This window comes from Symphalangus syndactylus, chromosome 23 (assembly GCF_028878055.3).
Source record: "Symphalangus syndactylus isolate Jambi chromosome 23, NHGRI_mSymSyn1-v2.1_pri, whole genome shotgun sequence".
NCBI lineage: Eukaryota > Metazoa > Chordata > Mammalia > Primates > Hylobatidae > Symphalangus > Symphalangus syndactylus.
The window spans coordinates 11681464-11693791 of record NC_072445.2 but is presented as its reverse complement, the minus strand read 5'-3'; the positions used below and the strand labels follow the sequence as shown (position 1 = coordinate 11693791).

General features: G+C 53.8%; 1 protein-coding gene across 3 annotated transcripts in view; it reads left to right on the top strand.

Moving 5' to 3' along the window:
- MDGA1 (MAM domain containing glycosylphosphatidylinositol anchor 1) overlaps positions 1-10350 on the top strand; it is a 64823-nt gene extending 54473 nt beyond the window's left edge. For all 3 annotated transcript variants that reach the window (XM_055263578.2, XM_055263580.2, XM_055263579.2), the window contains 3 exons: positions 4185-4315; positions 4539-4647; positions 5386-10350. In XM_055263578.2, the coding sequence (XP_055119553.2) occupies positions 4185-4315; positions 4539-4647; positions 5386-5477 (332 nt within the window). In that variant the 3' untranslated portion in view covers positions 5478-10350. The remainder of the gene's footprint in view (positions 1-4184; positions 4316-4538; positions 4648-5385) is intronic.
- The last annotated feature ends 1978 nt before the right edge of the window (positions 10351-12328 follow it).

Here is a 12328-nt window from a genome sequence, read left to right as displayed (position 1 = left end):
CTGCCCAGTGCCAGGTATCAGGTGCTGCAGTGAACGAGGTGGACGAGTTCCCCATCCTCTTGGCATTTACAGGCAAGTGAGAGAGACAGGTATTAAACAACCCATGCTACCAGCTAGGAGTTAGTGACCCCTGCGGCAGTGGAAGAACAGGGGCTGAGACTGGTGGTAACAGGGAGACCTGCCTGACCCCGCGGCATGGTCATGGAAGACTGCTGAGGACATCGTGATTTTTTTAAAAATTGTTTTTGTTTGTTTACTTGTTTATAGGAAAGGTAATACATTTCACAAAGGCCAAAAGGTACAAAAGGGCACATAATGCAAACGCTCTCCCATCCCAGTCCATCTGCCAAAGGTGATCAATAGACTAGATTTTAGGGCAAATTTTCAGAGATACTTTATCCAATAGAAACCGGTACATTTGGCCGGGTGAGGTGGCTCACGCCTGTAATCCCAGCACTTCGGGAGGCCGAGGCAGGCGGGACACCTGAGGTCAAGAGTTCGAGACCAGCCTGGCTAACATGGCGAAACCTTGTCTCTACTAAAAATACAAACATTAGCCAGGTGTGATGACAGGTGCCTGTAAGGAGGCTGAGGTAGGGAGAATTGCTTGAACCCAGGAGGTGGAGGTTGCAGTGAGCCGAGATCGCACCACTGCACTCCAGCCTGAGTGACAGAGTGAGACTCCGTCTCAAAAAAAAAGAGAAACCAGTACATAGAGATATATATATATATATATATATATATATATAAAATACATATTCTATTTCCTCCCATTTTACACATACTGTCCTATACTTGCTTTTTCCCTCTGAATTGTACATCATCTTGGTGATTATTCCTTGTCAGTCCGCAGAAAGCATCTTCATTGTTTTCCTCAGCTGTAGTGGTAGAGGGAGTGACTTTAAGCAAATATAGATGTAAAGGCTCAGCATGGAGAAGTTTCCACAGCTAGGGTGGTGGGTCAAGCTGAACTGATGAACAAGAATGGAGTGGGATGGAAGGTTCTGCATCCACTGGGGCCCCCAAACCATTTGCACAGATCATTTGGCCCGTGGCTGGGTCTGGACTTCATAAGAAGCTTCTTCTGGGGTAGGTGAGGGTGGATGACCAGGACTCCACCACCCTGCCCAGTCCTCTCATTTCCATTTGGCTTCCCCAGGTAGGACAACCAATTCATTTGGATTTACTCCCATCTTTCCTAATTTTAGCACTGGGTATGTTTTATGTGGTGAATAAAGCTAGCCCTTAAAACTCAGGATTTCTCTAATACTGATGCTTATGACAAAGTTCAAAAAAGAAAAAAAGAGTTAGTTTAAAGAAAGATATTAGCACATGTGTTACATAACTTGGTCAAGATAGTGAGAGGGGAGATTTTGGAGGCATTAGCCTGGTGATGCTCAGCCCATTTGCCCACAGCCATAGGGACCTGGAATTCTAGGGTAACCGAGGGGTGCTGGAGGAGAAGGAGGTGACCAGAACGTGGCTAAGAGTGCCCAGGCAACACCAATGCCCCCTCCCTGTCCCTTCCAGCTCACCTCCAGCCCACAGTGATATGAGATACCTGGCTCTGAGGGAAGGGGAATCAATCTTAGATGGTACCCATTGGCTGGCATTTCCATGGCACTTCCCACAGACAAAGCTGTACCATCTGTGACACCAGATAAACAGATCCCCTGGTGGGAGAGAGCCACCAAATGTTACCTGCCTGGGATGAAAGGAGTTGGCTTGGACCAAGGAGAGCCAGCGAGACACAAGGTCTGGGAACAGCTGGTGCCCAGAGCTGCCAAGCAGAGTGGGAGGGGAGGAGGGAAGAGGAACTAGGATAGCAAGAAACACCCCGTCCTCCATGGCAAAGCCAGGCAGAGGAGCACATTGAAGGTTCCAGGCATGTGGAGGCACCCTCGCCAGCAGGGGGTGGGACCTTGAGAGGCTGCACCAGCACCCAGTAGAAGAGGAGGTGCTCACCCTGGCTTTCACAGGGCCCAAGCCCGTGTCTTCCAGGATCCTCACCAGCCCCAAAGGAACGGCTCTCTTCTCCCTCCTGGAGATATGCCCCCTGTCCCCATTCCCCTGGGATCTAGCCTCAGTTCCCATACCATTTCTTCCTCCTCCACTGCCCTGCCTCAAGGACCCTGATGGGGAAGGCTACTTTTTCACCGTCCCCTCCCCTCAGCACCCCATCAGCTCCAATTTTCCCCTCTGCTCAGGGGCTTCCTGACATCCCTTTACAGAGGACATCCAGGGCCCAAGACCCCCAACCTTCCATTTGAAAAGGGCCTGTTCAGGCTCAGTGGCTCATGCCTGTAATCCCAGTGCTTTTCAAGGCCAGGAGTTCTAGACCAGCCTGGGCAACATAGCGAGACCCCATCTCTACTAAAAAACTTTAAAAATCAGTTGGGTGTGGTGGTGTGTGCCTACGGTCCTAGCTACTTGGGAGGCTGAGGTGGGAGGATTATTGAGCCCAGAAGTTTGAGGTTGCAGTGAGCCATGATTGTACCACCAAGACCCTGTCCCCATCCCCCCCGCCCCCCGGCAAAAAAAGAATGAGCTTTGCTCACTAGACTCCTCCGTATCTTTCTTGTCACATCTAAAGCCAAACAGACCTGCATGCTGGTACCTGCATGGACTCCAGCTTTCCAGCCTCTGGGCTTTGCTCAGCCTGTTCCCTCTGCTTAACATGCCGTCTTACCACATTCCCCTGGCCAAATCCTTCCCATTCCTCAAGGGCTGTTGAAAACACCACCTCCTCCAGAAGTCTTCCTAGGTTTGAGCTGGGAGCCCTCTATCCTTCCTGTGAACTCTGAGTCCTTAACGTACAGCTCCCCAGGCCCAGACCACTCTGCTCTGCGGTATGGCAGTGCCTGGGATTCACATCTTCCCTTCCCTATTTGACTCCTTGCGGGAAGGTCTGTGTCAAATTCCTGTCAGTTCCCAATAGTTAAATTCTGAATGAAGAATTTTCCGTAACTCTCATCAGGGACTTTCACAGAATCTCAGAGTTGGAAGGACCTCAGGGTTCATGAAGACCAAATCCTGTCATTCGTTTATTCATCCATCTATTCATTCACTTAACTAATTGAGCACCATTATATGCCAGGCACTGTTCTAGGACACTAGAACAAGACAAAGACCCCTGCCCTTGAAGAGCTTACAGTCTACTGGTGCCAAGCCTTACAAAGAAAATAATGCAGAAAAAAAGAACAGAGAGCTATTTTACATGGGATGGTCAGGGACTTCCTTGAGGGAGGGAAGAATGTTTCAGGCTGGGGCAACATCACAAGCAAAGGTGCTAAGGCAGGAACCGGCCCTCGAGTATTGAAAGAAAAGCAAGGATACCAGTTTGCTAGACCTGAGTGGCAGCAAATGACATCAGAGAAGCTGACAGCACCCAGATCAGGTGTGGAAGGCCAAGAGAGGACAGCGATGGGAAGCCTCAAAGGAGACGGAGCAGGGGGGTGATTGGAGACAGGGGTCCCCTCCACAGCACCCCTGCTGGATAGTCCTGCCCAGGGACAGGATGCTCCCCCAAGACAGCCCACTCTTTTACTGGGCAAATCTGATACATCCAGGGGCTTCCTTAGATGCAGTTCAAATCTGCCTCCTGCAAGCTTTCACTTGCTGGTGTTTATTCCACCTCATGGGGAATGCAGAGCACGGATGGTCACACGGACTGTCCCCTCTGGCCTTCTCTCTCCCAGGGCCTTACTGGACCCCACATACTCCTCTTGCCAACTGGGTATTAAACATTTTAAAAGCCCTTCATCTCCCTCCACAAGTCATGTACTGCCAACAGGGACACTGTTTTCTTTGGAAACCCTGCTGTGTGCCCAGACAGAGGTCCCACTGCCCTGGGACAGCTCCCTTGCCTAGAGGGGAAGGGTGGGGGGTGTGTGCATGTGTGTGTTTGGGGTTGGGGAGATTAGCTGATTAGCAGGGCAGGAAAGAAATGAAAGAAAATTTGCAAGTTATCCTGAAGAAATGAAATCCTGCTGAAGTCTTCTCTTTCCCATACTGAGGGTGTCCCTGCAGGAATGGGACATTGCACCCAGCTGGGCATGGGGAGGAGGTCCTGTCAACAGGGACGGGGCTGCAGGCTATGATGGGGGAAGAGGGCTTGGTAAATGTGGAAAGGTGAGGGTGCTCTGGCCAGATCTCACTGCCCACTGTCTTCACACCCACCACAGGCTCCCTCAACCTCCTGGTGCGGTCCCGGAACAAAGGGGCTCTGGACACGCATGCCTGGTCCCTCAGTGGCAATAAGGGCAATGTGTGGCAGCAGGCCCATGTGCCCATCAGCCCCAGTGGGCCCTTCCAGGTGAGTCTGCAGGGCCCAGAGGACCCTCCCCAGCTTCGGTGGTTGCTGTGGCCAGGAAGCACTCAGGAAAGCCTTGTCCTTCTTCCTGGGGGCTAAGGATGGAAAGAGTCAGGCTAGGGGGAACTTCCAGGTAGATTAAGGGGAAAGGTGGGGTCGGGGGATCGCTCTGGTGCCCAGCAGAACCTCCTCAACCCTTGCTCCCTGCTTTCTCACCCCACCCCAGATTATTTTTGAGGGGGTTCGAGGCCCAGGCTACCTGGGGGATATTGCCATAGATGACGTCACACTGAAGAAGGGGGAGTGTCCCCGGAAGCAGATGGATCCCAATAAAGGTGCAAGATGGGAAGGAGGTGGGGAGCTGAATCTGGAAGGAGCTGTGTGTGGTGGGGGTTCCTGTCTGTTGGGGGAGGGTGTTTGTGTCTGAATAAGCGTTCAGAATGTCTGAGTGATGGGAATCATGTGGCTCTGTGTGAAGGTGTGCCCCACCCTCGCTCAGGCTGTGTACTTGTGTAAACAATGAGAAGCCTGGCCCCCACCCTCGTGGTGAGCATACTGACCTGTTCACGGTATCAGAGCACCTCCTGTGCCTGTGTCTGAATACATCTGTGCGTACCTCTGGCTCCAGAGGTGAACGTGTGCCTTCCAGGGCCAGAGCTTTCCAATACTAACAGCTCCTGCTTACTGAGCAATTACTCTGTACCAGGCAAGGCACACAAACTTGTATGTGCACGTTTCACTTACCTCACAACAGTTAATCCTCACAACAGTCCTTTGGGGTAGCACACACCATTGGACCCATTTTACAGGTGAGGGAACTGAGGCCCACTGAGGTCAAGTAAATTGTTCCGAGTCAGTGAACGTGAACCCCGGCAGGCTGAGCTAACCCCCACCCCACCCCACGCCACCTCATGTCTGTGCTGTGAGTTTGTCTGTGTGCACTGGGACCAGTGCCCACCCTCAGGCCCTCCAAAGAGGTGGGCAGAGTAACAGTGCCGACCTGCCTGCCACTTCCTGCCCCTGCCAGAGCTGACCAGAGCCCTGGCCTGTCTCCTCTTTCTCTCCTGTTGCAGTGGTGGTGATGCCGGGCAGTGGAGCCCCCTGCCAGTCCAGCCCACAGCTGTGGGGGCCCATGGCCATCTTCCTCTTGGCGTTGCAGAGATGATGAGAGCTGTGTGGCCCCCCCTCACCTTGCCCCCGGCACACCAAAGTGTCCACATTGTACCAAAGACTGACCCCCGCCAGCTGGGGTGCCCAGGGGCAGGACCGGCCCGCCAGGGAGGGGGCCTGCATTGGCTGCAAGGATGAGCAGAGAACAAGGGCAGAGGCCAGGTACTGAGGCCCTGGAGACAGCTGTTCCACATGCACACACGCACACACTCATGCTCACACACACAGAGATATATTAAAGCACAAGTTTCTATCTGACCTGCCAGCACCTTCTTTACTGCAAAGACAGGGGACTTGCCTGAATGGCATCCGCCAACCCAGGGACCTCGGCGCAACATAGGCCTTGTCCTCACTGCACTCGTGGTGTGCTTCTGACTTTCCCCTGTTGCCTAAGTCAAGGCCGAACTCCAGCCTGGTGGCTTTGCCAGAAGGGAGCCAGAAGTGGGGCACACATGGAGCCCCTCCCTTGGTCAGACTCTGGGACTCCTGAGATGGGAGAGGCAGGGATCAGAGGAGGAACAGGTGGGACTTTGCGAGCTCTGTGACTGTCCCACATCCAGGGGACAAGGAAGGTAGGACACCTGCTGCACACAACTCTGTCCAGAGTGAGCACTGGATGGTGGAGACCACAGGGCACCCCAGATCCCCTGACCTATTTCTGGGACACCATATTTCCCTCCTCAGTGTGCGCCCTTTGAAGAGACCCAGCACAGGGTCTTGGGCCTGGGCGGTCTGAAGACTGATACCTTCTCCACTCCACCCTACAAGCAGTGAGACTCCTGAGAACACGGTTCCCTCCTAGCCTCAGCCCCCAGCTGGGTCTCAGAGGAGCTGGGGGAGTGGTGGCCAGCCCATTTTCTGGGGTGAGGCTTGACTTTGAGAAAAGCAGAAGAGACGTCCCACTTCTGTGATTTGGTGCCCCCATATCAGATAGTGAATTTGGAAGTGGAGAGGGGCCTTCATTTCTTATCTACTTGGCATGAAAGGGTGCCCTGGATAGGAGGGTGTGTGCAAGGCAAAATGCCAAAAAGCACTGTCTAGTTGAAAGTTCCCTTCTCCACCCAGGGACAGTGAAGGAGGAGGGGCTTATAGAGCTGGGATTGGTGGAGGGAGCAGGTGCCAGTCCCCTCACTCTCTGGGAGCTATGAAAGGGCTCCCTGTCCTTGGGTCCTGGGTTAGGCACCTGAGATTGACATGATGGGATCTAGATCTTTCCTCTTTGACATCACCCCTGAGCCCCCACCCAGCCATCCGTGGGAGAGAGAAGGCCCAGCCCCTTCTAGAATGAGTCTTTATGCATGCGTGCATATGTGTGTATGTGTCTGTGCCCATCTGTATTTAGGTACCACCGTGGGTACATTGTTGGGCAGGAGTGTGTGCAAACACAGGTCTGTGTATGCAATCGCACATATCTGCCTGTGAGACTGGACTGAGACCCAGTCGTTTCTGTGAGTGTCCGTGTACGTCAGCATGTGTGTCCACCCTCCTGAGTGATGTGTTTGCTTGTAGGGTGCTGGCTGAATAGACTGTCCAGCCCTGTTCTGTAGTCTCAAGCTGCCTGCGATGGCCTGAAATTCCACCTTTCATCCCCTATGGATGACAGAGAGCTTACAGATGACCTTATTGAATGTAAGCACCTTTGGTGAGGAGCGTCACAGGGCTCCTCCTGGAGCATTTGGTGGGGACAGCTGCAGAGAAGAGGCCTGGAACTCGGGCAGCACTGCAGCGCCAGGAGGCAGGCGGGGAACCGAGGCAAAGGCTGCCCATCTCCCCCTGCCAGGCCTGTGTGATCATTATCACCAACAGCTGGTGGTTGGCCAGGCCAGGATGCAGCGGGGCCTTCTGATGCCCAATCAGCACGGCTGCCTTCCTGGCCCAGTCAAGGCCTCTGTCTGAAATGAATCGCTCCAGGTTCTCAGCATACACTTCCATCACGTCTGTCAGGTGTTGTTCCTTAACTGTCCCATCTGTGCAGAGTCCGTTGCCCCAACTAGACTGTGAGCTCCTCCTCTGAGCCTTCCAAGTCCTCCCTCCACCTCCGCCACCTCCCGCTCCCACCCAGCACAAGTGAGCCTGGTGTGGAAACCGCTCCATTGCCCGGTGGAATGGATTCTGTCATCAGTGGTTCCTGGCCTTGCCTGCAGAATAGAACCACCAGAGTCCTTTAAAAAGCATTGCTGCTTGGTTCCCACCTCAGAGGTTTTGATTTAATTGGACTGGAGCGCAGTTGGACATCATAAATGTTGAAAAGCTCCTCAGGTTCTCCTGACAGCAGGAACCACTGGCCTGGCACCACCTGGGTGCTTCCTCTGTGCCCTCGCTGGGGTAGGCATTGGAGCACCAGAGATGAATAGCCCCAAGTGCTCCCTCTTTGGGGTTCCCAAGGCACCCTGTGCCTGCTTCCCTCAGAGGACCTTCCAATCCATCTGCCCCGCAACCCTGGCTGCTCCAACAGGGGGACTTGCCTCCCTTGCTTCCTTCAGGATCCATAGAGCGGACAGTAAAGGTGCTCAGTACACGTTGGCTGAGCTGAACTGCATACATGCGGCCCCCAGGTTCCCGGTCTTTATGGACGAAGGGCACAAGGTGGAGGGGGGATGGGGGGATGCTGCTGGAGGTCTCAGTGGGTGCAGACAGCCCTGCCTTGAGGATAGCTTGACCTGGGATTGACAAAGTGTGTCTGCTGAAATGCTGAGGTCCCCACATGTGAATGGGTGAGGCCGATGAGTATGTGTGTGTGTGCCAGCAGGTGGGTGGGGGATGTGGGTGTCAGTGTATGCCAGCGGGCACTGTGGGTGTCTAGGCACGTGCTGGTCTATGTGTGTGTGTGTGTGTGTGTTCCTCAGCAGGAACGAGTATCTTTGCCTGTCACCAGGTGACTCGTCAGTGTCTGTGTCTGTGTGTGCCTGTGAGCCGGCATCTCTGTATCAGTGTTGCTCATGCTGTGTGTCTTTGTGCGCCATGGTGTGTCAGTGTCTGTGTGTTGATGGGTGGCCCATGAGTGACCCCCACCAGGGGAGACCAGGCTGGCTGGATCCAGCACATCTCCCCAGTGGCAGCCTCGCCCTCTGGGTCAGGGTGACTGAGGCATTTTGTGGCCTTAAAACGGGGTGTTCAGGGTCAGCCCTCAGGGTGCTGGGGCCCTTCCATCCCTTGTCCCCTTCAGGCTGGTGAAAAGGACTCCGGGGGCCAGGTGCTGCTTAGCAGCTTATGGAAGTCTCAGCTTGGCTATCCTGCCCTTGGGACCACAGACAGGCTCCTAGGGTGCTGAGTGAAGCCTGAAGACCAAGCCCCCTCCTCCTGCCATGCTCCTTCCACCCCTGCCTCTCGGAGATGGGCCTGACACCTCTTTCTCATTCATTCTCCTTTTCCCTGTGCTCTGGGAAAGCGCCTGGCTCAGTCTGTCAGAGTGAGGATGGACCTCAAAATTCGACCCCTCAAAATTCGTGCAGATGAAGAAGCTGAAGCCCAGAGTGGGGAAGGGGAGTGGCCCAAGGTCACACAGCTAGTTTGAGTAGAGCCAGTCTTGGGAGAGCCAGGTACTACAGCTCTGGGGGTCTCACACCACTTGTCACTGCCCCTGAGGTCTCCTGCCAAACAACTGCAGGGAGTTTGGCTAACAGTCCTGTCTCCAGGGTGCCGGTGGGGATGTTATAGATGTTGCTGGGATCCTGCCCTAGGCTCCAAATTCTGGCCTCTTATCCCAGGCTGCAGACCCTTCTGCCCCATGGCAGGCCTGGGTGCCACACAGAGGTGGCCACCCTCCCACCACAGTGTCTGCAGCTGCTGCCCCTCTCCCAGGCCCCCAGACAGAAGAGACCCTGTTTCCCCTCGTCTCCCCTGTGACTTCACAAGAGCTTGGGCTAGGAGTGAAGGTCAGCATGTTCTCATGTGCTCATCCTCTTGGCTTCCCCAAAGACCAGGAGGGTCACGGATGGGGCATGCAGATTCCTTGTGTTTTTTCTCGTTGGGCAGCTTGAGGGGCTGGGGAGTATTCCCAGGGTCTTTCCTCTGCTCTGGAGAGTCCCTGCAGAGCCACTGGCTGAGGCTGGGTTCAGGGTTCAGCGGAGTCCTCCATGCTTCCAAAGGCCGGGAAGCACCCGCCTCTCTATCGAGTCAGTGCTGTGCGTGTGTGTCTGAGAATGTGTGTGATGTGTGGAGTGTGTGTGTGTGTGTGTGTGTGTGTGTGTGTTGGGGCAGAAGGACCACTCTTTCCTGGGGATCCCTTGACCCTCATAACTAGAAGGGACCTTAGGGAGCATCTAAGCTGGTGCCCCCATTGTACAGGCGAGGTCCAGAGGGATGGCATCTTCCCACCTCACCCCTTGCCCTCTTGTTGCCTGCACTCATTTCGCAGGGACTCTCCTAGGAGAGGAGTGCCCTCCTTCCTAGCCCCCTCCCACCATCCTCCCAGCCACCCACATAATCACCATCTCAGCCCAACTCTGGTGGCTCTCTAGGCCCCAGTGGTCTCCATGCATCCTTCCTGCCCCAGAGTAGCCAGCTCACCAAGGCCTTTATCCCCAGCCCAGGAGAAGGGGCAGGGACGGAAGGGGCTGCGCCAGCCCTGAGGCCTCAAAGACTTGGGAGAAAAGCCAAAACTCCTCATGCCCAGGCCCACATGTCTGACCACCCCAGCCCACCCCACCACCAAGGTAAAAGCACAACAGGAGACCCCCTTATTAATGGGTGAAATGTATTGGGGTTGATTTTTTAGTCACACGACCCCATCCTCACCCCTTTGCCTTGCTGTCTGTCTCCACCCCAGCCTCTGTTCCCCATTTGCCTCTCTTTCACCTCCAAGCCCCCAAATGTAACCTCTAGTTGCGGACGCGGTTGTTCTATCAATAAAGCTGCAGTGTTCTAGCGCTCAGCGTCAGCCGTGTGTGTGTTGACAGGGCAGAGTGGGCCGGGGCACTGGAGGGCTCCTCTGGGCTCCCTGGGGGCAGCCTTTCTTCTCTTTGGCACCTGTCGACAGGGATCCTGCTCTGTGGCCTGGACAGTGAGGACCTGCATCCTGGTCTGTTCCCAGTCTACTTGTGTCCTCGTGCATTTGTTCATTCAGCAAATACCAACCAAACACTGCCTTTGTGGAAGCCCCTGTTTAATGGGAGAGATGGACAGTAAGCTAATAATGACACCAAGACATATATAATGATGTGTACAGTGAGGGCTGGGAAGGGGAATTGGTGCTATGAAAGAAGGTAAGAGGAGGGTTCCTATTTGGGTTGGGGCTTCGGGGAAGACTAAGAGACATTTAGGAGAGACAGAATGATTGGAGTTAGCCTCTTGGGGCTGGGAGAGGCTTCTGAGCAGAGGGAACAGAATATGCAAAGGCCAACAGGGCGCAAAAACTTAGAAGGCTCAAGGAAGGGGAGTAAGGGCAAAGGAGGAGGAATAAAGTTGGTATGGTGGTTGAAATGCCATTTTCCCTTCTCGGCACCCAACCCTACCATCCCTCCTACACGCTTGGAGTCCCTTCCCTCTTAATCTCTATTCTGGCCCTATAGACCCCACCCTGCACCCTACTTGGTGCTGCCTCCCTTATTCACCACCAGCTAGCTGCATCCTTGCCCTAAAATCAAGTTATGCCAACCTTTCCCTTTACCCCAGACCTCTCAGAATTCTAGAATTTCAGAGCTAGGAGGTCCTTAAAGGTCACTTATTTCAAATATCTACTCATATATTATAGGTGAGATGGGCTTGCCAAGGTCATGGGGATAGGCAGCGATGGGCATTTGCAAAGTGACCCCAAATCAAGGGTGTGGATGTCATGATATGGACTACATCATATCAGGAAAATGACAGGAAGTGTCTTTCAGGTTACTTGGTTACAATGATTCAGGTAGGTTGATTGGGTAGTTTCACTTCCGTGTTCCAGGTGGGGAAACTGAAGCTCAGATCGCAAGACCAAGGGCTCCCTCTCCCTACCACCTAAGTTTTATTGGCTCATGTTGGGTAACTTCTTGCTGCCACACCTGGCTTTCTTTTCTAATGGAAGAGAAAGGGTCTAAGGGGCTCACCACTGCTGTAGGTTGGCTCCTTGAGCACAGGAAGAGAAATCCGGCCAAGCTCACTCAAGTCCAGGCGCGTTATTGTGAGGACAAACACAGTGCGGGGGATGGGCGCTCAGAAATCCAAACAGGAGTTGCAACAGGGATGGTTTTCCTGCACCAGGTGGGCATTCTGGATTACAGGTAGCTCTAGGATCATCGTCTACAGGAGCTTCTGGTGCCTCACCTGTGGTAGAATAAAGATGGCTGCAAATCCCACGTTATCCTTCCTGTAGAGAGGCAGAGTCTAATTCCCTTCCTCTTGAATCTGGGTTGCTCTTAGTGCCTTGTTTGTGCAACAGAATGTGACATGCTGAGTTGAAGATGCCTTGGAGCTTCAGCTCAGGCCTCTTGGAATGTTCTCTCTGGAAGCCCCGAACTGCCACCTAGGATGTCCTCTGAGTTGCTCTGAGACCACCATGCTGGAGGGGCTGCGGCTGATCATCCCAGCTGAGTCCAGCCTTCCAGCCACCTCCACCAAAGCACCAGAAGATATGGGAGTGCAGCTGCCCCAGACCTTCCAGACCAGCCTAACTGCCACCTAATTGCTCGGCCAAGCTCTGTCCAAATTCCTGACCCATCGTCATGGGATATAATAAAATAGTTGTTGTTTTAAGCCCCTGCGGTTGGGAGTAGTTTTTGACAACAGCAATAGATAACCACCCTGGCATGACTCAGTCACTCCCCAGCATCTGCTGCTTTCTGTCCACGCAGTTCCTCTCCTGAGTCATGGTGTCTGCTTCCTGATAACTTCAGCTTTCCAGGCATCATGACCTCTCCAGCTCAACTCTCC